The following is a 27,811-nucleotide window of genomic DNA, read 5'->3' as shown; positions in this document are numbered from 1 at the left end:
GGGGGTGATATGAATTTTGCGATGGACCCTTTGTTTGACACCTCTCGGGGCGCTTCCCATCTTTCATATGCCCGTCTTAAACGGCTGAAATCCGACCTTCACACACTGCGTTTGATAGACACATGGCGCCTCCTGCACCCCCAAGACAGAGACTATTCCTACTTTTCACAAGTTCATCACTCATACTCACGACTGGACTACCTATTCCTGTCCCACAAGGACCTGACAAGGGTGGTGGACTCTTCTATAGATGTCATCTCCTTTTCGGACCATGCTCCAATACACCTGACGCTTCAACTGGGGCCAGTAACCAAACCCCCATCTTCGTGGAGACTAAATGAGGCTTTGTTACAATCTGACGAGATACGAGCGGAGGTACAGGCTAAGTTACAGGAATATTTTTCCTTGAACGAGGCCTCGGTCCCCAATCCCTTAGTGATGTGGGAGGCACATAAGACGGTTATCAGGGGTATCCTAATCAGCATCGGGGCACGTCTTAAAAGGGAGAGAACTCGTCGATTCGACGAACTCACCCGTCAGATCCAGACCTTAGAATGCTCACATAAGGCCAGTCTAGCTCGCTCCACTTACCAGGAGCTACTCAAAGCACGCGAAGAACTTCGTTCACTCCTTCTACACAAAACGAAAGAGAAATTGGCATGGGCACGACGTACGAGTTCTCCAATAAACCGGGTTCTCTCCTGGCCAGAGCACTACGAGGCCCCCGCACTAAAACTTACATCTCCCACATCATGTCCCCCTCCGGCAGGAAGGTATCCACATCTTCCGACATGGCAGAGGAGTTTCGACTGTTTTATAGTGGTCTATACAACTTGGATAGACCCCCTCCCGCAGATCCTAACTCTGCCGGGGATCCCACTCCCCAAACATACCTAGCCTCCTCGGGCATGCCATCCCTTCCGTCCAGTACTCTGGAGGAAATGGAGGAACCCATTACGGTAGAGGAACTGGTAATAGCGCTGGCAAGCTCGAAACCAAAGAAAGCCCCAGGCCCTGACGGCCTCACACCATCTTATTATAAGACCTTCTTTGAGACGCTCTCTAAACCCTTAGTATCTGCACTGAACTCGATTACCAAAGGTAATTCTTTCCCTATTGACTCTCTTAGAGCCTACATTTCCCTCATCCCAAAGGAAGGGAAGGACTTGCTGCGATGTGGGAGCTATCGGCCGATAGCTCTACTGAACACCGACTTGAAATTATTTGCCAAGATACTGGCAAACAGGTTACTTCCACATATACCGGGCCTAATCCACAAAGATCAAGCGGGCTTTGTGCCACAGCGAGAACCCCGCGACAATACTATTAGGGTGATTAACCTCGTTCACGCAGCCAGGACATCACGGCGACCCCTTCTCCTGCTGTCAACAGACGCGGAGAAGGCCTTCGACCGGGTGGATTGGACATTTGTAAGGGCCACCTTGGAGCATATTGGTCTCCGTGCCTCGATGCTCAGCTGGATTCTGTCGCTCTACTCCTGTCCTACAGCCGCGGTTAAGGTTAATGAGACTAGGTCGGGGTTTTTCAATATTCGAAACGGCACCAGACAGGGCTGTCCCTTATCCCCGTTGATCTTTATACTTACCCTGGAACCACTGCTGTGTAAGATACGGGCAAATCCGCATATTACTGGCTATCGTAAACCCTCCGGGGCTCACAAGGTTGCTGCCTTTGCCGACGACCTCATTTTCTTCCTGACAGACCCACTTGCCTCACTCCCCATATTGCTCCACTCCCTGCAGGAATATGGGGCTCTATCCCTTTTTCAAATAAATATGACCAAATCCTCCCTACTCAACATCACATTGGGTTCGAACACAATTCGTCAATTACGCTCAGAATACCAATTCCATTGGGCAACTAACACCATCTCCTACCTAGGAATAGCTATTACCCCTGACCCTGCCAATCTTTATCAAGCGAATTTTACCCCATTGCTTCACAGTCTCAAAACTGACCTACATCACTGGCACTCCCTTACTCTAACGTGGTTCGGTCGATGTAATGCCATCAAGATGACCGTATTGCCGAGGGTGCTTTACCTGCTTCAAGCCATTCCCATCCGCCTTCCACCCCCTTTCTTCAAGCGAATTGATGCCTTATTTCGGGAGTTTGTCTGGTCACACCGGCAGCCTCGCATCAAATTGCAATTACTTCACATGGCAAAACATAGGGGAGGGGTGGGACTCCCAGACATGAAAGCCTATTATAGAGCAACGCATCTCACCAGACTAATAGACTGGCATTGTCATGCGGAGGAGAAACAGTGGGTGACAATGGAGTCAGAAGACTCTGACGGTACAGCCAAGAGCTGGCCGTGGATTGCCACCCCCATTCCAAAGGCCCTGGTTGACCATACTACCCTAGGTAGCACACTGCAGGTCGTTAGAGAAACCTTCCGCAAAACCTCAGTATCCCCCACACCGTCCCCCATGGTGCCGATTCTAGGCAATCCAGACTTCCCACCTGGCTGTCAGGGCCCAATCTACAGGTCCCTGTCGGCGGAGGGAAGGTGGCCACACCTTCACGACTTCCTTGGTCCAAATGTCCAGCTCTGTGCAGCTGCCGGATTGGAAGGTTCCAACCCGCCACTGGACTTCCTGAGTGGACTCCAACTGCGTAACTATCTACGCCGATGCGCACGGACTCTGGGCAGCTCGCGCCCGCTCACTGAATTGGAACGAATATGTCACCGCAGGGAACCCATACGTCATTCCCTGTCCCTGATATATGCCTCTCTGATCTCTCCGGCAGAGGGGTTCATCCCCCCTTTCCTCTCTAAATGGGAGGATGATTTGGGAGTTCGCTTTGATGAACAACAGAGAGAAAAAATTTTACATTTTGCCCAAAAATCTTCTTTGGCCTCCAGGGTCCAAGAGACCTGCTACAAAATCATGACTAGATGGTACAGAGTGCCATCCACTCTGCATCGGTTTTTCCCACAGGTCCCAAGTCTCTGCTGGCGCTGTGGGACGGGGGAAGGAACAATGCTCCACATCTTTTGGGACTGTCCCAAAATCAAACCCTACTGGCGGGAGGTGACACGCACGATTGAACATCTAACGGTGCCACTCTGGAGGAGGATCCTGGGGCGTGTCTGCTGCACCTCTCTAGACGACCAATTAAGAAATATAAAGCCTCCCTTACTATACAGCTATTGAATGCTGCCAAGGCTTGCATTCCCTTATCTTGGAGATCGGAGACCCCACCAACGAAAATCCAGTGGTACGCCAAGGTGAATGAATTGCGTGATATGGAAGATCTTACTGCCACTCTGTACGGCAGGGAGGAGGCCTATCGAGATACGTGGCGCCCGTGGCAGCACTTTATTTACTCCGAGGCATACCTCAGTGAGGTGGCATAGAATGAAAAGATTCCTGGACCGGGGACCCCGCCTGGCCGGGGGACCTCACCGCCGTTCCTAGTCCTTTCCCCTCTTTTTCTCTCCTCTCCCTCCCTTTCTACCCCTGCCCTATGTCTTACACTCTTTCCTTTTTCTCCTGTCTTTCACCCCCCCCTCCCCCCCACCAATCCTCCCCCTTTTTGCTCTGTTTTATTCCCCCTTTATAATTTTCCAGCCATGGGAAGGTTTAGCCAGATATGGTGTATATCTTGGTCTGCATTGCACTTTGTTAGTATCCCATGGTTGGATTCTCCTGGCTTCCTAGGGAGCCTCTTCCCTGGCCAGTGGAGAACATTTTATTCACCGTTTGGTCATGACAGCAATACGACCTAAATGTTTTTTGAAATAGGGGATATTCTCAGGAAACCTCATCGGTTGAATACTTAAACAGTCATTGTGTGATAATTCTCCTTTATGTCCCATATATCCCTTCACAGTTCGTGTAACCAAAGGAAATGCTACTGTACACTTTTGTTTCTGGCAATTGACTATGTCAACGACTTGTCTCAATACTTGTTTTATTATATACATATAAGCTGTATGATGTCTCTCTGCAGTGTTTATCGAAATGTAACGCTTATATATATATTTTTTTTTGAAAAATAAAGGAATTACAAAAAAAAAAAATGCTACCAAAAAAACTGTTAGAGATCGCAGGGATCAGGCCTGACTCTGCGAATGCTGCAGTTATGTGTGTTTAGTGTTTTGTAAGTGACAGTGATCGATCGATACTGCACTTGGGTGGGCTGGGCTGGGCGGAGGGGCAAAACGCAGGTGCTAGCAGGTATCTGGGCTGATCCCGCTAACACTGCGTTTTTGGGAACCCTAAACTGCTGGGGACGCTAGTACAGATCTGATCAAATCAGATATTGATCCGTTCAGATACTATACCACTAAGGGAGGTGTATGCTGCGTGCGTGGGTGTTAGAGGTACTGGCACTAACCTGACGCTGCCTGGGGCAATGCAGACCCTATCTGACCCTAAAACCTAACTTATATCACCCGCCGGGCGATCAGGGGATTAAACCTTTATTAGGTAATAAACGGCGGATGCCCTGACACTATAAAAAAAACAAACTAACCAACCAGCGTCACCCGTAACAGTTATACGGTGATCACTGGTGAAAGGGTTAACTGGGGGCAATCAGGGGGTTAAAACCTTTATTAGGTAGTATATGGGGATACCTGATACTATAAAAAGCTGACGGCGAAACTAAATACTTACCTGCCTAACTAGCGTCACCTGTGACAATAATACAGCAATCAGAAAAACGATCGCTTAGTGACACTGGCGACAGGGGGTGATCAAGGGGTTAAACCTTTATTAGGGGGGTTAGGGGGGTATCCTAGACCTAAACGGGCCTAACACTAACTGCCCTACCACTTATAACGGTCACAAATGACACCAATGCAGTAAAAAAAAAAAAAAAAACGCTATTGGTGTCACTGTGACAGGGGGTGCAGGGGTGTGAAAAGTGTGCCTTGAGTGTTCTACTGTAAGTGTAGTGTTGTACAGACTTACTTGATGTCTTCTCTCCTTGGCGCCGGAACGAAAAGACCGACATGAGGAGAGATGACATCACTTCCTCTGCCGCTGTTTACATTACAGCAACAGAGGAAGATTCTCATTCGCCGGGAGCGATTGCGAGGGGGTGGCCATGAATCAATGGCTTCCCCCTCAGCACAGATCGCTCCTATAATGAAGCCGACCGCCACGGGAGGCAAGTCACGTATCACATACGTGATTTTGCCTGCCCGTGCCATTCTGCCGCAGTATATCTGCGTTAGGCGGTCGGCAAGTGGTTAAAAGTAGTATGAACCCCAAAAATAAAAGTAATACGTATTATATGAATATGCATTATATTTCAGCTTACCAATCGTTAAAGTGGACCTTCAGTAATTTTTTCAACTTTCCATCTATCAAATCTTCTGCCCTTGTTTTAACTTTGGATAGTAAAACATTTTTGTTTCTTCCAGTAAATACCGCATACAACCCACTTCCTGTTTCTTATCTGGTCATTAGCCTAAGCTTATGACATCATGCACAGTTCCCTTTCTCACTCTCGTGAGTTTGCCAGGAAGGGAGGGGGATAAATCGTAAGAGGGCCAATGAGAGCTACAGACCTGGAGGTGTGTCTGTGTAAATCAAAGTGAACAGGCAGCAGCTTCACCTGCCCACAGTTAAAATGGCTGCAGCCAGACTTTGTGGAGGGAGATCTCTACAGCATATTTGGCAAGTACAGAATCACATATATAAAATAATGTGCAAAGTGGTTGGAGGGAAGCTTCAGAATGGCAAAGATGTTTTTATTACAAATTATGTGAGCAAACTGCAGTTACTCTTAAAATGTGGCGGCTGCATTAGCTTCCTTTTGGTCTTTTTCCTTTATTTTCCCCTGATGATCCAGCCTGTAAGCCTCTTATTTTTCTGACTTCCTTTAACAGACCAAGCTGCCAAGCAAAAGTGACAGTTAAAAGGATTAACACTGACCCTTACAATGGTCAGCTTTTGTTCATTTATGTAAAACTTATCTCGCCAAGTCCATCTAAATCTGCTAGTACATGTAACACTACCCTTCCCAGACTAACAGAGCTGCGGTCGAAAGGTGTCTGTTGCTCCTCTAGTGGAGTGGAGCCCCCTTAAAGCCGGCCAAAGATGGTTTGAATCTTAGCCGGTTAACCAGGAACTAGCTGAGATTCGAACCATGTATGCTCAGGCTGAATGCACCCAAGTTATATATCGATCAACTTGGGTACAAACCAGCCTGTCGGATTTTACAGGTGATTATCGCTAACAATCAATGTGTTCTGGGAAAAGATAATGGCTCGGCGGGAGGGATTGCCATCAACACTGTCTGTGCTGATATGGGAATCAAGCAAAATTCTTTCCTGCAACCATAGAAATTTGCTCCATCAATGGCTGGCCTAAGACAGGAAGTGTGTTACTGGCCAGATCACCAAGTGAAAATAAAGAAAAAAAAATAATATAAAACAAATGTAGCCAATACATGTAAGGATTGATACAATGCAATATACTCCATTTTTTGGGGGAGTTTAATACCAGTTTATACCTGATGGATGCTTGGGGATGATGTACAAAAACTTAAGAGATATTAATACCACTGACAAAGTAGATGAGGACATCCAACACCACAGATGTCAGCAAGTATGTTTTTGAATGAAATGCTCAGTCTTGAAATAGAATCCTTGCATGTACCCTACACCAAATTAATCTGTAGTCAGTCTGCAATATATTTCAGCAAAAGAGCTTTATAAATTGATTTGAATGTACAATACAAAGATATAATTACAGTCAGGTGTATCCAATGGTTGACAAAATAAAATAGATGGCAAATAAATAACACAGAAATCTAGGTTTATGTTATCTTCAAGACTTGTCAGTGTAAGTGGTAACACAAGCCTTGATTATCTAGAGCAGGTTGCACAACTCCATTCAATAAAGGACTTGATGAGTCTTACATGGGTTTAGGATTTCTATAACTGACATACAAATTATGAGTCATGTAAAGTGGAATTCACAAATTAAAACTACTCTGTGTGCCTCAAACCTCTGTTTGTATGAGGCCTCCCAAAGACTGGAGTTATGTATAGTAGTTCTGATCTAGGCTGACAGAACTTGCAGTGTGCCAGTGGATATGTCTTATTATGAATATTGTGCAAGTACAGGAAATAGAGTATTAGGGGTTTCATAAAGAACATATCAATACATATGCACCACAGTTTCCATTCATCTTCAAGAAAAGGGATAAGTACAACAAAGTTATTTCGAGAATTCATCTCCTGTCTTGTATTGAAACCAAATATACACAAGTCATAGTATAACAAGAACAGTTAAAATACATTATATACAGGAAAACACTGTGTTCAGAATATAAATATGTTTAACAGTCCATCTATGCAAATCGTTTTTTTAGTGGTCACTGAATAGCATGGCTGAAACCAAGTCTTTCCCCAAGGAAGCCTTCTTTGAACGCTTATAGAAAAAAAATATGGTCTAATAAAAAGAATGCTATGGATGCTCCGAGTGGTTTGTATTGGTTGAGTTCTGGAATTTCTCTCTTAGATTTTTGACTCTGCTTTTCTGGGCCACATCGCTGCTTGTTGCAGGTCGTGCCTCTGGTTTTGGCTGTTCGAGTGTAGAGTCTAGACAACCATTTCCCCTTGAAAGTTCTTCCCTGGCCTTGTACTCGTCAGACTCCTGGTACGCCTTACAACGCTCAACCACTGCTTTGAGTGAGATTTTCTCTCGTGTGGTAGGCGATCTTATATGGACGTAGGTGTCATCATTTTCCAGTTCATAAGAAGTGGTGGTTGGAAGCTTCTCCATAACTATGACTTTTTTGTTGTTTTCCAGAGGCGCTTCCGCACTGATGTAGTAACAATCAGCTGTAGTTTGCCCAGAGTTCCTGCTGTTCTTCAGGGACTCAAGTTTTCCATTTACACTGGGACCTAAAGCATTTGTTTCATCAGCTATACCATTAGCACTGCTAGAGTGTTTCATATTCATGTTGCATGAATTGCTCATCACCTCTTTATTTGTGTCAGATGGATGGTCCACATTGCGCTCCATCATTTTGTCAGGCACAGAGAGGCTCCTGTTCACTGGAAGGGATTTGCTGCTCCCTGTTGTACTGGCATACCTAGATCTCAGCTCTCGGACATCAGGCCAGTGAAACTTCTCTGTCTTTACTGGACTCAAGGGGCTTTTGCAGTCAGATCTTACAGGGGGAGAAGTCTGGGGGCTGTCTGAGGTAAATGATAAACGTTTGGGGGATTTTTCACTAAAAGAAGCAGATGTGGGAGTTTTCGGGCTGTGTTCTTGCAGTACAATGTGGTCATAGGTGGGAAGGGACAATGCAGGCTTCAGTTTACCTACAATATAGGAAAACACAAAATAAATCTAAAATCTCATGTTTAAAAACACTGTAGGTGGTTATAAAGTAAAAAAAAACAGATACTTAGAAAAGTCTAATTAAACTGAATATTAAATATGATTTGCAGATCCCTCAGCCAGTATGGAGAGACAAAGGCAGACATTTTCATTACATTTTCATCACTTGCTTACATCGACTCATTAGAGCCATTGGCTCTCCCATGTACAGAATTGCTGACCCATATGAAAGTGGTTGTTTGGATACAGCTCATCTGACTTATCTGAAAGTCCTAAAAGCTAAAAATGGCCGTCTTCTGCAGCCTTCGGACCTCTGCCATTTATGAACACATGTGCCTAGCTGCTGGGCCTGGGCTGCTATGATCCATTGCTGACCTGGCCCATCCTTGCTTATGCCAAGTACCTTTGTTGTATCCCTTGAATATAATTGTATGTAAAACCGAAAGTGCTTTTAGCCCCCCGTCACACTGGTGCAATTTGTTAAGTGATTTGATAGGTCCAAATGGCATGATTAGTTGCACCCTATTGTCGGCAATGGAACTGTTCCTACACTACTTCTGCCGGTTTCAGGTGCACCTTGCATAGACATCTGTGCATGAAATCGCACAGTTGTCAGCAAAGTCGCACTGACATGCGGCTTTGAAATCACGCTTTTTCAAAGTCGGATTTGTTGTGACTAGGTGCTTAATTCTCAGACATGAAAATGAACAGAGCATATCTCTCTATAGTGTGTACTTGTCTATATCCATAGCACTAAGGTGGAGATTTACTAAAACTGGAGCGTGAAAAATCTGGTGCAGCTCTGTATAGAATCAGCTTCCAGGTTTTCAAAGCCTAACTGAACAAGCTGAAGTTAGAAGCTGATAGACTACCATGCACAGCTGCACCAGATTCTGACTGCTCCAGTTTTAGTAAATCTCCTCCTATGTATAATTTCTATCTGCTGCCTGTAATATACATCTATTCGCCTGAATCACTTCTGACAAGTTTTCCTGACACCAAGAGAAAAAAGGTGATGGAGCTCCAGCTGATTGACAGCCTCAGTTTTTGTGGGCTGTGTAGACAGGGGTGTGTCCCTTCCTTTCAATCAGCTGTCAAAGCACTGAGTTTTGCAGAGAGTAACTTCAGCTCTCTGTCCCCTTTTTTTCTGAAAGCTCAGACAAGCTGTATAAATTCTGCACTTTGAATGGATGTATAGAAGAGAAGACTGCAGATAGACAGGTACAACTTATGTAGGCCGGATTTGTTTAATCTCTGCGCATCCCTGACTAGTCACTTCACTGGGTATATGTAAGGGTTTACAACCTTTTTAATACCATCTCACAGTTACTATATTTCACATTTTCTAAGTTGCTGGCCGAAAACTGTAAAGGGGAATTTCTTCATAGGAATCCAGAAGAGCAGCAAACTATTATTGTAGAGGCCAAGCAGAACTTAATTGTGGTATTAAAAAAAAAATGTAAATACAAATGCGTTTACACTGTAAAATAAAAGTATTCTAAAATTGTTAGGATTATGAAAAATGTGAAACCTACCACTGCTGGTATACTTCCTTGCAGCACAGTAGTACTCAGACTATAGCACAATTTATTAAGAAAGCATAATTGATTTAGCACACAGGTAAGATAGGCTGCATTCTCTCATAAGTAGAGAGTTGGCATGTAAAAAATAGTGATGCAAGTTAAAAATCCTCAAAAAAGCAGGAAGATTTTTGAATCCTTATTTGTGAATAGATTGCAATTGATTGAATAGATTGAAGTGCAATTATTTTGTTAATTAATAAGTAAATGCATTAATCTAATTAATGCAAAATGAACTGATAAAGCAAAAGAATACACGGTTTTCTTGTTAGGCATTAACAATTATACAATTCATTTCAATAAACTAGATTGGTTAAAGTTTAGGGTATGGATACAGGCCTGGCAAAGTACTCACATTTTTCTTCAGTTTTTTCCTCCTGTACAGATGAAAGGCTTCCCCTCCTAATGTCCTCCTCTATCTCCCTCAGGCGTCTGTGAGGAACTGGCTTATTGCACTTAATTCTTTGGCTGTACTGTCTGGCCAGCTGATATACTTTATTCTTCATTTTCTCCGCGAAATCCTCCTCCATACAGTTGGCAAGCTCCAAAATTGAGGGATGAAGCTTGATTGGAGTATTGTAGTCCTGATCACTGAAGCCCATATTATAGGTGGGCTCAGTAAGGTGTTCAGTGGTTATGCCCTCTGGTGTAGTGGTTTGGGATTCCTCTGTAATGGTACTGAGATCACTCTCCTCCACTATTATTAGAGGCTCATTCGATTCTACATAATTCTTTGTCTGGTCTTCATGGCTGGTTAATGTTTCTCTTGGGTCTTTTCTTGCTTCATAGGTAGCATTCTCATTCCAGCTACCCTGTTTTTCAATTTCTTCCCACACTTTAATCATTTCTATTGGGGAGTGAAATTCTTCATCAGAAATTGGTACAGGTTGTTCTGGAATACTGTTCTTCAGTGCTGGACCTGGAGGTTGTGTATGGTGTGTGAAGCCATTAGTGTCTCTTTTATTGTTAAGGGTGGACGTATCCTCCCATGAAACTGGCTTGCTCATTTCAACATTTGAATTACTGGAACTGCTGCCCATTCTTTCCCTAGTATAATTACCCTGATCAAGTCTTGGCAGACTATTGATCTTAAAGACAGAGTTTCTAACCAACCCAGCAGGAATGTAACTTAAACTTTCTCTACGCTTGATACTAAAAGATGCATCTTGATGCTCTGCCTTGTCATAATATGTTTTAATCTTGTCAAGGAGTTGCCTGTCTTGGGAGGAGAGAATGGACTCTCTTCGTTTATATGTGGATCTCTCTTTTTCCTCAAACACATTTTCTACAGAATTAACCTTTATGATTGTAGTCTCTGTGTTCGTCCCATCAGCATCGCCATCTTTGTAGGATTCTGAAAATTCAGAATTCCCATTAGGATAGAGGATCTTTTCTGTACAATCCAGGTTTATTAAACTGCTACTCCTGCTTGTTAGCTTGGGAGTTGTATGACCAATAACTTTACCATCCTCCAAAGCCAGGCTGCTCCTTCTAGAGAAGCTGTTTACAAACCTCTCTGCAATCACACTGGCTTGATCTAAAACAGATGGTGGGAGAATGCTAGTCGACCCATGCTCTGCTGCTTCTTCTTCATCTTCCTCACTACTAAATGTTTTTGAATCTTCTGCATTCTCAGTTACTCCATTATGCAGAGGGTCATGGATATCAGAATCAGTTTCCCTATCTTCCTCTACTGACTCAAGTTCTTTAGAAGGTTCAAGAGGAGCTTCTAATGGATTTTCAGAAGAGTTGATCGTATGAGCAACATAAGCTTCTTCAGATTCAGAATGGTCTTTTTCCATTTCTTCCAAAATCTGAAAAATAAAAAAGGATAATAAAATAGCTAATTTAATTATAATTTATGCACACAAAAAGGACAATTTTGAAGATAGAATGCCAAGCAACAAATAACCTTAAGCAATCTTGAAACGAAGATATGAATAAATGAAGGCCAAGGATGGAAATTATAATAGAAAAAAAAAATTGTCCTGTAAATGATAATGTTTGTTGGCTGGGTGGTTTTCGTTCAGTTTGTATATCAAGAAGCAGGCCACCTGTGGTCCAAGGTAAGCTGTCCCACTGCATGTTAGACATTCAGAGGAAAATGTGGCTTACAAGTTCCAAGATGTCATTAGGATCCTTTCACATGACTGCAAAACGTATGGCATTTTTATCAGTACTGTGGGGTTTTTTTTTATGGATCTGAATGCAGTGCATGGATTTCTATGAGTCAATACACATACTACTGCTGATGACAAATTACTCAATAAAACTTATTTGTTCAGGAGCTTTGCTGTTTTTTTTTAGTCCATTAGACACTTTGTTCCATTTTTTATTTTTTATTCTTTTTTATTGAAATTTTTTATAACAAAGTGACAAACATCAAAACAGAGTCAACAGCACTACAATACACCAGCACCAATTTTAAAGCCCTGATCAAGAGGGAATCGCTGGCCCCTGAAACATGTTTGCTATTTCTTTACTATTGTGGATATAATAAAGTAATTTGGAATCTCAAGACATTGTTTTGCACTTTTTTTTTTTTTTTTTGCAACTACACAAGAATTACTCAAGCTGTTATTGTATTAGTGGCTGAACAGTAACTAAAGCTGCCAACAGGCAGATGAGATGGCTGTCAACCTCAGAAAAAGGTGTTCTTTCACGTGTACCAAAAACATTTTAAACAATGATCTATATACTGTATGTAATGGCAAAACATTACTGGAATATAGATAAGTGTTACTAAACCACAACAGTAAACTCAGTCTGTATATGCATTAAAACATGCTTGTTATACCCACTGTGGAACCTAAGGGGTTAATTCTCTGCATTAAGTAAAAAGGCTGTTTGATCCTGTCTTCTCTGATCCCCCACTTCTTTTACTGTCTCTAATCTATCTGCTGATTGAACAGAGCCCTAGGATGCACTCTGCACATGCTCAGTTTTGTGTGTATTGCTAAAGATTTTTTTTTTTTTTTTGGAAGGGTGCATGCCATTGGCACAGGGCCAAATCAGCACTGTCCAGACAGAAAGTCAGGGGTCTGCTATATACTGCTGATGAGAAAAGGTATTTAGCAGTTTATTTTTTACTAAAATAATTGCATTTTCATGTTCTGTGTACTGTGGGAGACCAGATATAGTGAATGTAGGGTCCTGGGTTTAGTAGCACTTTAACCCCTTGGTGTGGGCTCCCGCCACTCCTTTAAGGGCTTTAGAATGCAGGGAAGTGGGGTGGGGTTGGACTTTTGGCCATGTGGCCGCCTTGATTGGCTGTCCCGACGGTCACATGATCAGTTTCTGTTAGCCACCGGTCACCGTGCCAGGAGCGTGCAAGGTGCGCACTGTCGGCACAACTCTCTTGGCGCTATTGCTCACAAATATGCGGTCGTTCACCGCCAAGACCCAGCCACATATTTGTGTGTGTTCAGCACTAACAAGTTAAGTTTGATGCTAAGTAGATGTTTAGCCAAAAAATATCATTCACTCACTTCTTCACAAAATGCAGTTACCTCCACACTCCGTCTCTTTTCCGGGTTCCCAGAGGAGGATTGACTATTCTGCCTCTTAAATCCTTTTGATGTCTCGTGCTGCACATGCTCTCTGTTCTATAAAGCAAACAGAAAAACCTGATGAAATGTTGTTACTGCCCCTTCTGTGTCTGAGGCTGACCTACACAAAGTCTGCACTCAAGAACCCAAGGCAAGGGAAACAATGAAAGGGAAAATAGGATTAAAGGATAACTATAAGGAAACAAAATTTCCTATATTGAGGCTTACTCGACCTTAGATGTCCTGGCTGCATTCGTTTTCATTTTTCATGCTAAGAACATTTTCAGTCCAAAAACAAACAGATACACCAGTATACATGCACTAATCTCAAAACCCCTTTGGTCCAGCTGGACATCTTGATTAAATGAATATATATATAGATCGATTTATTCCCTAGCATTATGGTTTGTGGGTAACAAAGGCTTTAAAACTCTCAGTATGGAGATATGACACCTACTAATTAACTTTATGTTATGTAAGTGGCCATGATTTTAATCCAAATTACATTTTAATCCTATGAAAATGTAGCTGTGATGTAAAATAATTTTAATGCATATATGCTGTTTATGTATAGAGGTTCCTTGTTTGTGTTGCTAATTGGCAACTTATTGCTGGTATTGTTGTGAAATTGGTTCACCTCTCCTGGCATGGTCCGTTTAAGATGGACGGGGAGGTGGAAGGCTCACCATTCACAATAAATAGCTTTGTAGTAGTGGTGTGGGCGTGACTTGAAAAAGGAGGCTCCGCCCCCAAAATGCATCATCATGGCAACCCTTCCGTGGGCGTTCTCTACTGTTGCCTGCTCCCCCTGGTTTTCCTGTACTGCAGACCATCGTTGCTCTGGCTGGCCAGGGCACATGCGCAGTACATGGTGCATGCCGGAGTGTCTGTCGGGCAGCTTGTGAGCTTTCATTCAGCGTCAGGGATGCTGGATGTCCGAGATTCACCTTAAAAATACATCCCAGTAGAGGGAACCTATGAAATATATGCCTGCATTTTTACTGGCAAATGTGAGTGGAACTATTAAAATTTTTTATCGTATGTTTTAATAAACTAGATCACACTAGGGTGGCCGTGCGCTCTCTCCTCTCTTTCCTTTTTGTAAGAACATTTTCAGCAAGCATAGAAAACGCCTATTTATTTTGCCAGAAATGCAGGATCCTTGTCATTTCCCTGAGCTGAACTGGAAACGCAAACAATGTTATCTTTGTTCTGTAAACTACTCTTCTCTCTATCCTCTATGTAATGGAAATGAACGAAGGCAGACATGGTTGTAGTCTAACCTGGGTGACAACCATGGCTCCTTCTATAGACAGAGTGGAATGAGCATAGTCAGCCAAGGACAGGAAGTGTGTTATTCACAGGATTACCGGCTGAAAAAAACAATTCAGGTTTGCAAAAGTGAGAAAATGCAGCCAACTCATCTAAGGACTAGTAAACTGCAATACATTAAATATTTGTCTTTGAGTTTAGCTTTATATATAACCATCACAGTAAAAGGAAGCTACCTGGAAAAGAGAACTTTGGATTTCCAAGATTTATGGATTATGCACATTACAAGGAATTACAGAAACATACAGATATACAAGACAAGGACATGTTCCTAAGATACATAACAAATATACTTTATCGAAAGCAGCATTTAGTGAACACCATGCCTGTTAGAAGTCCATGCAGTTAGCTGACAATTAAGCCAAATAATGCAACATACAAATGTATTATTCCAGAATTTTCACTCAACCATAACAGGGATGATTATGCTCTTTATCCAAAAAGCCATGCATGTTTATTAATGAGAAGCATTACTTAGACAGCAGTCACCGATGGAAGAGGCGCCTGAGCAATTAAACAAAAAGGAAAATGAAAGACCCTCACCGTAGGCACACCCCATGTATCAAGCAAAGTCTTGGCCCTATAGCGCCAGCAATGAATGACTGCCAGTAGGGAGCTGGCAAAATCAGCTACCTGCTCATCATCTCCCAACTGTATTTCCTCCTCATTCTCTTCTTCAGAAGCACTGAGCTCTGCCCCTGAACCTCTACTCAGCTCTGTGCTGGCAGGCCGCTCCTCATCTCCCTCTGTCTGCGGTTGTTCATAGGTGGGTGTTAGACTGCCATTATTGGGTTGAAGGATATCCTCAAATTCCAGTAGTGCTCCATCACTACCTGCATGCTGAACAAACAAGGAGTCCCATTATACTTCAATCAGGTGGAGTCTACATTCAGTGACTAGGTTTCTCCACCTGAGTGCATCATAAATCTTGCTTTCACCTAAAGATACCATGACAAATATGGGAAATCAAGCACTGCCTGCAACCTTCAATCTAACAGTTTTTGGCCATAGTATGGACAATATTTTAAATTTAGGTTGTTTTTTGCCTGATCCCAACTTGAAGATGATGTGATAGAATACAGGTACTGTACAATGCTGTCGACAAGGGAAGATGGGTCCCAGTAAAATCAAATATTTCACCCTGCTCTTCTGATATAACCATGCAGTAGTTGTTTCATTTTGACTGCCCAACTAAATATCCACAGGGGGTACATATGAACAGAGCGTGTGGGGGAGGCCTGGGCTTGGATATAGACATTCCAGTTACTCATTTGGTTTTGTGCTTATTTTCAGCATTTAGCTATTCAGCTCTGTAAACTGTCTTTCTACAAAAAAATGAAGGTTATGCTTGTAAAGATGTTGAAAAATAATCCCAGAACTTCACTGCCTGGCTAGTAAGAGTATCATTATTATACAGGATTTATATAGTGCCAACAGTTGTATGTACTATAATTGTGCCTCTACTTATATACTGTATTTTTAGCTCCACAAGACGCACTTTTTCCCCAAAAAAATTGGGGGAAATGTCTGTGCGTCTTAAGGAGCAAATACTGACTAGCCTAGCCGTAACCCCCCTACCTGGTTTCCATGTCACAATACCGGGCCGGCGGCGGCGCGGCCGTCACCCACGGGCGCCGGGCGATCTCCCGCTGGGCCTGTCACACACAGAAGACAGAGCAGCCGAATGGAGTACGGCTGTGGCGGCCGCTCGGGCTGCTCTGTCTTCTGAGTGACAGGAGGATGCATAAGGAATGTGAGTCTGTGCGAGGTGGAAGTAGCACTGGTCAGGCTGCATTTCATGGGCACAGGTCAGGCTGCATTTCATGGGCACAGGTCAGGGTGCATTTCATAGGCACTGGTAAATATTTTAGTACACCATTTGGTTCAGAATATTTTTTTTCTTGTTTTCCTCCTCTAAAACCTAGGTGCGTCTTATGGAGCGAAAAATACAGTAAGTCATCCTTCAAAATAGTATGTAGTCAGTAAACTTTCCCTCCTTTCTATTTTATAACTGATGGCCAACTAAGACAATGAATAACGAACAATACAACAGTAAAGCCCGACTATGGATTAAAGGGAAGACTTGCATCTACTTCTGACTGCATGGAAGATAAAAGCTGGAGAATCTGCAGCAGTTTAGAAAAAAAAATTGGAAAAGCCAAAAACACAGCTGCTACAGTTTTCCCCATACACTGCTAATGTGACCTTACATCAATATCTTCCATATTATGGAGTATTGGCGCCTGTTGACAAGTCTCCGGACCTGGCTGTTTTTAGCTACATTACTCGCCACCTTACAGCAACTACTATTACCTAAGGGCCGAGCCACATTTGCCAGAGGCCAGTCAGCCCATGCCCGCACACCACACAGCTTTCTTATGTTTATAATGAATTTAAAGTGATATTAAAAGTAAATATTTTTTTTTACCCAATATAAAAAAAGGAGGTTATGCTTATCTGCTCTGTGCAAGGATAGTGCATAGAGCAGCCCCTGACCTTCTTTTCTAGGGTCCCCCGTCGGCACTCTCTTTTCCACCTCTTCTGTGCGTGCCACCAAAGCAAGTGGCTTGCTATGGTGGCACATGTGTGGATGCTCTCTGTGTCCATAGACATTCACAGTCACATTCCCGCTCCCTCCTCACGTGATTTGATTGACAGCAGTAGGAGCCAATGGCTCCTGCTGCTGCCTGAGCCCCTGTGAGAAGAGGGAGAGAGACCAGCGCCCTGCTGCAGATAGGCACAGGTCTGGATTGAGAGATGTAACAGGTAAGTATGGGGGAGGTGAGTATCAACCAGTGAAAGTTTTTTACTTTAATGTAGAGAATGCATTAAACCTTTTGACTTTAGATGTATTTTAAGTAATGGATAGTCACATTGCAAAGCCCAGCATAACAATCTGAAATAGAATCCCCAGCATAGGGCACTATACATTTTTCTTAACGTGCCAAGAATCTTGCTGTTGTGTATTGTAAGGGATGCTTCACTGTCTGTGCTGGATATACTATATATGATGCTAAAGATAGCAACTCAAGCACAGTTCATTTATTGTGTTTGACATTTCTTTTAAGGATCAAATGTAGTGGGCCCATAACACACAGATGTAAAGAAAATATCCAACATCTTGTTTTTACTGTAACGATTATGTCATAATTGTCATATGAGTTTAACATTTCTTGTCTCAACTTCTACTTCACTGCAGTGATTTTGCAAATTAAAAAAAAACAGCATGCTAAAAATTTCTGCAACTGATGCAGATGACTTTAATGACATAAATTATTACTATTTGTTAACCTCTACCCTATAAGTTAGTTTGTAAAGCTTAGATTACTTACATCATATGCATTACCATGCACCATGATTGGTTATAGCTTTTCTCTTTCGTTGGCCACTTATTGGTAAAAGCAGAAATAGAACTCAAAGGGAGCACTGGTGTTTTCTCAAAAGACTTTCTGCAGATCAAAAACGTCAACCATCTCCACTTCGCTTACCAGCTATTAATTGATGGAATATGCAATCTAAGGGGAAACTTCGTATGTAAGGCCCGCTGAATTCTGCTGCCAGCTATGCATTATGTCTTTCATTTTTAAAATAATAATAATAATCTACACTAATCACCTAACATGGTTGGGTGGAGGATATATAAAAAGGTGTGATCTCCAAATACAGCTTCCATAAATAATCTTCCATAAAATGAAAACAAGATTGTATAATCTAGGTAATAGTATCAAAGAAATCCTGAGCACAGGTTAATTAAATTTGTGATTAACCTCAGTAGAACTACAGCTTGGACCATCAATCCCTTTATAAGGATAAAATGTAGATGCTGCAAATGGGAAGTGTAACTGCAGATTATCTTCAGCTCAAATGAAAACACAACAGATGGTTGAAATAAATGTAAATATACTTAGGTGATAAAGGAACCACAATACAATATCACAAAGCAGAAACTAAACACAAAACCCTGTGGCTAAAGTTAATACTGTGCCATAACTTTTTAAAGCCTTCAATAATAAAACAAAGGCTCACAGGTTTCCTGTATGACTGTGCAGACAGAAACAATCATAAAGCCACTATATCAACTTCAGCGGGCCTGGGGTGGTTCTAGAGGGGCAAACAGGAAGAGAAGTATATTTGGACAGCGTATGATCCTGCTGCTGTGTACCAACACCCCCCCCCCAACAGGTTTACTTCCAGGTGAAATTGTGATATTAAAATATTTTTATTGGTCGAACACTAGATGGACTTTTTTCAACCAGACTAACTATGTAAACCCTCAGTGTTTAAGCACTTTCAGCAGCCAATTTCATTACTTAGTATGCAGCTTTTATCTTTTCATCCTTGCCTATGTTCCAGTATAAGCTGGTGTCATGACTAGAGGCGTCCCATCCTAATCCATGGGCCGGCCCACTGATCGCACCTGTCAGTCTCCTGCGGGGGGGGGCACTGATCGTTGCTGTCCATCTCCCGTGTGGGGGGCCACTGATCACCACTGTCTGTCTCCCGCACAGGGCGGGGGGGGGGGGGGGGGCCACTGATCGTCGCTGTCTATCTCCTGTGCGGGGGGGGGGGGCACTGATCGACGCTGTCCATCTCCCGCGCAGGGCAGACTATTTTGAGCACCAGCCGCCAAAGGTCACGACTGCTGCTACAGACTTTCTGTATCAAGGTGGTTCCTTTCACGTACAGCATCCTATGGAGTCACCCTTGCATGCAGGGACTAGAGTTGACTTTCCTTACACTGTGTGCATCAATAAAAAAAAAAACACGGTCCCATAGCCTAGGATGTCAAAACACTGCCCTTCTCCTCCCTTCTCTAAGCTCACAGGCTGGCTCCAGACTGCACTATCCACTGTTAATGCTTTCTCGTTTAGACCAGAAGTTCAGAGAAGAAGCACTGAGAGAGCAGGAGCAAGTCTCATTGAAAGTTGTAAAATGCAAGTGTGTGGGTAAGAATTTTACCAAATACTTTAACGTGGAATGATAATTTATTGTTCCTAATGTGTTAGAATGAGTGCTAGAATATGCTACTACTTTAATTGCTATGTAAACATGCTCTGACTTTACTCATTGGTCTGTACACAACAAGTTTCATTATAGGTGTTCCCATGGATAAGAGCATGACTGAACTTTACAGAGGAACTGTCACATTAAAAATTAACCACAGAAACAAGTTTTAAATAGGTCCCTTTGGCTGTAACACGCCCCTAGTCAGCCCAAGTCCAGGTTTCCTGTCGCTTTAAATAGTTTGGGCCAAGCTGGTCTCAATGAACTATTTCTATTACTAAGCTATTTGGCCACTGTGAGCTCTGTATCATGCTGTAGTAGCATCAGCAACATACACTATGCAGCGATGTGTTCCACAGCAGTACAGGAAGAGGAAGCTTTGTATTTTTATCAATACTAGGGTTCCTCTGATTGGCTAAAGTGGAAAGGCAGGTGTATGATGTCATGATCCCCACCTCAGCCAATCAGAGGAAGCCTTATATTGACTGATAAAAAAACAAGGTTGCCTATGAATGGCTGAATAGCACTCTCGGCTTTGTTTCCCGGCAGCAGAAAGGAAGTCACCTGCACTGCTGCGGAATATAGCGATACATACTGTATGCAGCTGATGTCACCATACTATCATCCAGCATTAACAGCAGCCAAATCACTTAGTAATGAAAATCGTTAATTTGGTCCAGCTTGGCCCAAACTACTTGGAGTGCCAGGAAATTTTAACTTTGGCTTTAAGGAATAATCATCTATACCAATTTATTTCCATTATTAATACTTTTATAAATGTCTTCGCACAAAACTCTTCCAACATAAACCACAGTATCAGAGTCTTGAGATATCAATACCCCAACCATTTCCAGCAGGTGGGAAAGTTTAATTCAGTGTTATATTTATGTCTGCTGATTAAGATATCCTGTACTCCTCATTATTGGCCTAGGATCCCCTGAATAGATTGCATGAAAAGCACAGGGAGTTTTTCAGGCAATCTGGTGTTGTGTCACATCTGAACACTAGAGGGGGGTGGTGACTCACTGTACCTATTCTGCACACACTTTGCTTGTTCACCATCATACAGAGTATGGATGTATTTCTTTGTTATTTTTACAGGATATAAAATTCAGCTTGTTAAAACAATATGTAAAAGGGCGTCTTGGCCTCGACATTATGAAAGAAAAAATGTTTATGGGAAAGTATCCTTACAGTGTATGTAAACCCTAATAAACTTTTTGGTCCACTTATTATACCATTATTTCTACAAAATATACAAGTGTTTTGTTCTATCTGTTCAATAAGTGCAAAAAATACTAGGGATGCACCAAATGGGTTTTTTGGTGCAGAAACCGAAAAATGAAAAATACACTAGGCCGAAAACCGAAACAGCATCGATACCGAAAGTGACTTTTTTTTTTTTTTTAATATTTTTATACAGGAGATGGTCAGAGACTGCAGACATTTTACAGGAGATGGTCAGAGACTGGGGACATGCTACAGGAGATGATCAGAGACTGCGGACATGGTACAGGAGATGGTCAGAGACTGCAGACATGGTACAGGAGATGGTCAGAGACTGCAGACATGGTACAGGAGATGGTCAGAGACTGCGCACATGCTACAGGAGGTGGTCAGAGACTGGGAACATGGTACAGGAGATGAGCAGAGAATGTGGACATGCTAGACACCTCTCCCTTGCTTTCACTTTCAGAGTAAACAGCGTGACTGAGCTCCTGCACAGCCGATTTACACATTGGCTGATGATCCATATGCAGCCACCGTTCGGGGAGAGGGGAGTGTTACACGGAGACCCCACGGGCCGCCTGCAGCATGGGCGAGGAGGGAGGGGAGGAGGAGAGAGTAAGGACGGGCGCTCCAGAACACCCCCGTGATGGGCGGCACCAGGGGCGGGGCCCCGCCCCATTTCGGCACCAATTCTCTTTCGGCAAATTGCCTAAAAGGCCATTTTCGGCCGATATGTTTTGGCGGCCGAAATTTCGGTGCATCCCTAAATAATACCTGCCGATTTTACCAGAAATTGTGTGAGCTGATAACTTCCTGTGCTCTCTGCCTGCGTACAAAAAGGGATTAAGCCAGCCATAGATGGACTGAATCATGGCCGGTTCAGCAGGGACTGGCCAAGATTCAATCAATTTATAGGCAGACTGATTTACCCAAGTTGATCCATCGACTGACTGTGTAAATGGGGGAATTGAGCAAATCCTGTGGTTGCAGGACAGATAATCTATGGCCTGCTTTATAAGGATGAGAAGGCGAGGATGAAGAAAGTAGGCGGGGCGGACAAAAAGTGCTTAGGAATTCAGAGCTTTGTTGCTACATCAAAAAGGAAGGCAAGAGCAGTCTATATTTCTGGCACATCAACAGTTATTTCTCTGTACTTGCAGTGTGTTTAAAGGGATAAAACCTAGTGAGACGTGCATGTATTCTATAGATTTACTAAATAGGTTTTTTGCATGTTGCTTCGACATATGCTTTAAGGATGAAGAGCGATTCCCATGATTATTAACCTTTGGGGTTAGCTGAAGAACAATCTTGAAATTAGCAAATGACATTTAGGATTCAAATCATTTGAGGCACTGAGAAGAGAAGCTTGTTGACCATTTTTCACTTGCCTGGTCAAGTCGGCATGATTCCCCAGGAATGAGCAAACAAATGATGAATGGAAAATACTGCAGTGAAACACAGTTATTTGCACAACAAACAGCTACTGAGTTGACTTAGCAGTATAGCGCATAGACAGATCAGAATGAACTCAGCTCTATGCAGTGATGGGCATGTGACATTCAACACATCTGCAAGGTGGAAAATCACACGGAGCATGGATGGCTTATCATGCATTGCCTGAAGCTACACAATTTCTTCCATTCATCTCTAATTTCTTCTTTATGTAAATAGCCCACTATCAAGCATACAAATGATGAATTGTCCTACTGAAGGTCACATAACTCACTCTGTGTACACACACGCACAAATTTATGCAGGGAAAAGACAAGCAGTATTGGTTTATACAGAACATCTTACCTTCAAGCCCACTGCAGATCCAAAGAGCAAAAAAGGAAAGAGAAAAACAACAAATTACAATTGTGTCAGTAAATCCCCCACACAGTAGTTACATTATCGAACATGATGTAGTTTCTGGGGAATGTCTTACAATTATCAGGAACTGATCTTTGGTCAAAATAACAACAGTATCTGACCGATCACCGACAAATGCTATAGAAATTGATGTCATCAACTGACAAAAGGGCCCTATGCCTTGAAAAATTACTGTTTCCTTCATCGAATACTTATTACCCAGACACTTTGTTTTAAAATATCTCCTTAGTCCTTGATTACTGAGTACTTGATTTGTCTAATTTTCATTAGAAAACAGAAAAAGCATCTGTAGGTACCCCCCTTCTCCTTCTATGTGGCTATATCTATAGACAATGCAGACTGTCACCAATACAGATAGAGCAAGGCTTAACTACATATGCAATACACAAATACTGCTGTCAACATGTAGACCTTTATTTTAAAACCTATGTCAAAAATAGCAGACACCAATATACACAATAGATTTTTTATTCAAGAAAAAGTGGCTTTTACACCTCTTCTTGGGGTCCACTAAGGGACACAGGAAGTCTTTAACCTTCGGGTTATACTGCCACCTACAAAAGGACTGGTCACTGCAAACAAATAAACTATAGGCCAGCGCATGATAACCCTGCCCACTACCAGCATGCCTCAGAGCAGTAACAAGAGCATGATCATAAACACATAAGGACGGGATCTGTGTCCCTCAATGGACTCCAAGAAAGGGATTGAACATCGAGTATAAAAATTCTATTTTCTTTCTCATCCAAGAGATACAGAGAGTCTTTCCCTTTGGAGCGTCTAAAAGCAGTCCGGCTGAGGGGTGAGAAACACCACATATAAATGCTAACAGGTCCAAGAAAACAACAAAGAACTGGGGACTGCCTGTAGCTCAAAGAGCCATCTGCAGAACCTTTACACCAAAGCTGGCAAACCCAGAGACCCACACCAGTAAGTCTTTTGTGTCTGACTGACCTTTTCAGAAGTAGATTTCCTAGCCATTACCATTGTAAGAGTCGTAGAGTCAGATATGCCCCTGTCCCTCAGAGCCTAAAATTTAACAGACATGCCATTGAAGCCAGTTACTGTAAAACAGAATGACAAATCTGTCCCTGGACTCAACTTGGTAGAGCCCATGAAATGGCCGCCAGAGTTCTTACCAAGTTGGCACAAAACAACTGCCTGGGCCAGTATGATGAGGTTCACTGGAATGCCCTCCATCTCGATTCTGCGAGGCAGATGAGGAAGAGATTGATCACAATGTATTGATCCCACTGAGCATCCATTGCTTCTGCTAGATGATGCCTGTACATCGAGAGACACCTGTCCAGTCTGTTTCTAAACCTGGAGATCCACATTCGGTTTCCCCTATCTGTGACACAGGTCCTGAAACACCTGTAGGTGTGGGAAACACTTGCCTGCCACCAGGCACTGTCGGCTGAGGAAGTCTGCCTGCCAATTGTCCAAGGCTGGAACATGAAGTTTTGCACAGGACAGGATCCTATAAACCTCTCGATGTGGCCCCCATGTCCCCAATTATCAGACATGTTGCGAGTGAATGGTGGTAAGGCTCAAGGTAAGAGGCAAAGCCTCAGGTACTCTGAGTAAAACTGAGAAAGCCAATAGCAGATAAGGATCAGATGGCAGGAGATGACCAAAATCAATGCAGGCAGCAACAAGTCAAAGTTCCACTTAGCTCTTTTCAGACAGGAATAGCAGAAGAGAGATACTTCCACAACACTGTTTAAGAGGAAGGAATGCAGAGTGTGCAACACTGCACCAAGAGGATGTCGTCAGCACTCCAAAAAAGCTAAATCCTTCTGTGGCAAAAAACGGAGGAAAATGTCTAATATATGGATGCCCAGCAACTTACGTAATTGTGGAAGCTCCCAATGCATGGCCCAATGATTCTACTCACTAAATGAGTCTTGACAGACAGGACAATGCTAAGATAAATGCCAAGGGCTCACGACCTGAAAAACACTCCAAAGTTAACTTTTACCAATAAATTTGAAAAGAGCCATATGTGGAACCCAGAGACCAAAAGTCATGTCCAGACTATTCCCACAGGTCCAATCCAATAAGGTCCAGATGTGGTGCTCCAAAAGGCCAGTCTGAGGGCAACCACCCTGTTTTAACAACGCAACAGATGTCATGGTGGTAACAGTAAGGGATTATCTTGGGCTGACCTACAGATTTTAGGTTTTCCAGTGTTCAGTCCTTCTATAGCTAGCAGTATAATGTGAAGGCTAAAGTCTTCCTGTGTACCTCAATGGACAGGAAAGAAAATGATTGAGATGGCATTAAAAGTACTAGTTACTTGGCTTCTATACAAGTAACAGATAGGACAAGATAGGACAAGTATACAGATCAGGACTGCCTTATTCTGAGTTAGCACCAAAGAAAGTACCAAACAATTTGGATCATTGCGACAGCCAGGCATCTAGCATTTTCAGAAGGTAAACAACAAAAGCTTCATATTTCTCTGAATAGAGTTCCCTTTAACAACTTTTAAATGTACAGTAAAAGTTACTATGTGCAAATGAATATCTTCACCTTCATGTCTTTTATGTGTTTTCTATTATCTTTACATTTTTGAAAATAAACTAAAATGGCATTTTGACAAAAACTGAAAAAAAGAAAAGAACCATAATGGTCATTACCAGCTAAGAATCTGTGTATCTTTTTGTGGTTACTGTATTGCAAATCCCTGCAACCTCTAACTCACTTCTGTTTGTTAAACCCATGAACTGCCTCATAAGGAGCAAAAGTAATTTCCTTGCCATACTGTACAACAATCAGAAATAACCCCATGTCGAAAACTGTAATATCACTGTAAAAATGGGCTTGCTAATGAGATATTTTTTTTCTGAAGTCTTGTGAACTTATTCTGTAACAGTGCTATAATCAAAATACAAGTCCCAGCAACTCACAGCAACCAGAGTTCACTGGATGCCTGACCAGCCCACAATGACGTTTTATTGGTTGCTGTTTGCAGTTTACTTGGCGTTTTGCTCTTGTACTGGTTTACTAAATAACCCAACCAATTCTGTCTGTTCTGATGGCCATCAAATAAAGACAGATTAGGGAACAAGATAAAATACCAACAGGATATGTTCCAATATAAAATGCTCCTCTAATGTATTATGCTCTTTTGTCCCTCTTTCATCAATTGAGTGATATAAAAAATGAAACAAATAGTACATACCTTTCTCACCCAGGTGCTTCAGAATATGCTTTGATGGCTCTAAATAAACAATAAAAAAAAAAACATACATTTAATCTAAACAGACAAAGTGAAGACACCCCACTTTTTTGTAAAACTATAGTAAACCTATCAAAGGAAAATATGGTTAGAAAGCATTTGGAACTATTTATAGTATATTCATTGACCAATTTGTTTTGTCAGTAATTAGTTTATTATTTAAATATATGTTATCTATTTTAGTATGTGTTAATTCTATTGGCAGACTTTTCTACTTGAAAGTTTTGACTACTACAAAGGTTATAAATTGGTTAGTTGAAGGACAATGACACAAGAGTAGTTGGTTGGCCTCAGCTAGCTACCTCTACAGACACTGACCAGCCATTAAACCGTGTCTGGCTACAATTCAGATCTTATTTGTTCACTTTTATTCTAGTTAAGCATCTTTTTTGAGGCTTCATCATCATAAAAAAAATTCTCGCACCAGACTTTCTGCGACCTTTATCTGCGGTGTGTGCGCTTCCCTCCTTAACATTTCCCGGGATGTATCTAGAATGGTTCGGATCTGAGGACAGGACAGACAACTTGTTAGGATATTCATTCATTTTAATCCAACACCAGTCTCCCAGGCTAAGCGCAATTAGTATGGGAGACACCAACTATGTCAGAAGGGTTCCATGTTTGCTGCACATAGTTGTGTTTAAGCGTTTGATTTCATCAGCAGGAAGAAAGATATTGAGCACCAAATGTAATAAAAGGGAATAGAATTTTACCAAGCAAACCAAAAGTGTATTTCCTACAGGAGCTTAAAATGAGCAACTACATTTAAACTTACATTCTTTGCTTGCTGTAAGAAGCCAGTATTTATGATGACATTGTATAGACGTTTAATGAGCTAAATTCAGGCTGAGTATCTTCAATTGTTGTCATTCATCACATAAGAAGCCATTTTTGTAAAGCAGCTCATTTAAAGCGGAGTTCTGCCTTGGGGGAAAAAATTAAAAAAGTCAGCAGCTACAAATACTGTAGCTGATGACTTTTACTATGTGGACACTTACCTGTCCAGGGAGCCTGCGATGTCGGCACCCTTAGCCGATCTTTGCAGCCGTCGCCATTCCAGGTAAGGGAACCCAGCAGTGAAGCCTTTCAGCTTCACGCCTGGTTCTCTACTGCGCATGCCCGCTTCACTTTCTGATTGGCCCGGTGGCTGAGGAAGGAGGAGGGGGCCAAAATTCCGGGAGAACGGACCGTGGGGGGAGCAATTAAGCGGAAGTTCCACTTTTGGGTGGAGCTCTGCTTTAAGGATCAATGTTATCAATGCTTTTCCTTCTAGCCCTTTTTAATTCTGGTTGGCCACATATTCATATAATTAATCAATTGCATTTATTTTTGCTGTTTGGGGAAAGCCAGAATAACTGATGTTCTCTCAATAAATTTGTGAGCTATGCAGAACGCAAAACAGAGCTGGGTTGTGTGGAAGATTAAATAAATGCAGCATATTTATCATAGTTTGGATAAAGAGCATGCAGTAACAGGGGTTTAATCATTGGAGTTATCAACAAATTTGATAACGTAAAGCAATATTAAACCCAAAACCAATAATGTAATTTATTGCAGCTTACCAATCAGATGGTGGCTACATTAGTTTTGTTTTTTTGTTTTTACCTGGTGATCCAGCCAGTAACACGTGTTATGTATTAGCATGCCCCACTCTGGATGAATGAG

At 42.3% G+C, this 27,811-nt stretch overlaps 1 protein-coding gene across 1 annotated transcript in view; it reads right to left on the bottom strand.

The window, feature by feature from the left end:
- Window positions 1–6,674: 6,674 nt before the first annotated feature.
- The window catches only part of PLEKHG3 (pleckstrin homology and RhoGEF domain containing G3), a 251,286-nt gene continuing 230,149 nt past the window's right edge, over window positions 6,675–27,811 (bottom strand). The window contains exons 15-21 of the mRNA XM_073609396.1: window positions 26,571–26,651; window positions 26,090–26,128; window positions 22,828–22,838; window positions 15,430–15,636; window positions 13,405–13,521; window positions 10,272–11,730; window positions 6,675–8,317 (exon numbers count right to left, since the gene is read on the bottom strand). Of these exons, the coding sequence (XP_073465497.1) occupies window positions 7,455–8,317; window positions 10,272–11,730; window positions 13,405–13,521; window positions 15,430–15,636; window positions 22,828–22,838; window positions 26,090–26,128; window positions 26,571–26,651 (2,777 nt within the window). The 3' untranslated portion in view covers window positions 6,675–7,454. The remainder of the gene's footprint in view (window positions 8,318–10,271; window positions 11,731–13,404; window positions 13,522–15,429; window positions 15,637–22,827; window positions 22,839–26,089; window positions 26,129–26,570; window positions 26,652–27,811) is intronic.

Source organism: Aquarana catesbeiana, linkage group LG13, assembly GCF_042186555.1.
Source record: "Aquarana catesbeiana isolate 2022-GZ linkage group LG13, ASM4218655v1, whole genome shotgun sequence".
In the NCBI taxonomy this organism is placed as follows: Eukaryota; Metazoa; Chordata; class Amphibia; order Anura; family Ranidae; genus Aquarana; species Aquarana catesbeiana.
This window is presented reverse-complemented; position numbering and strand designations above follow the sequence as displayed.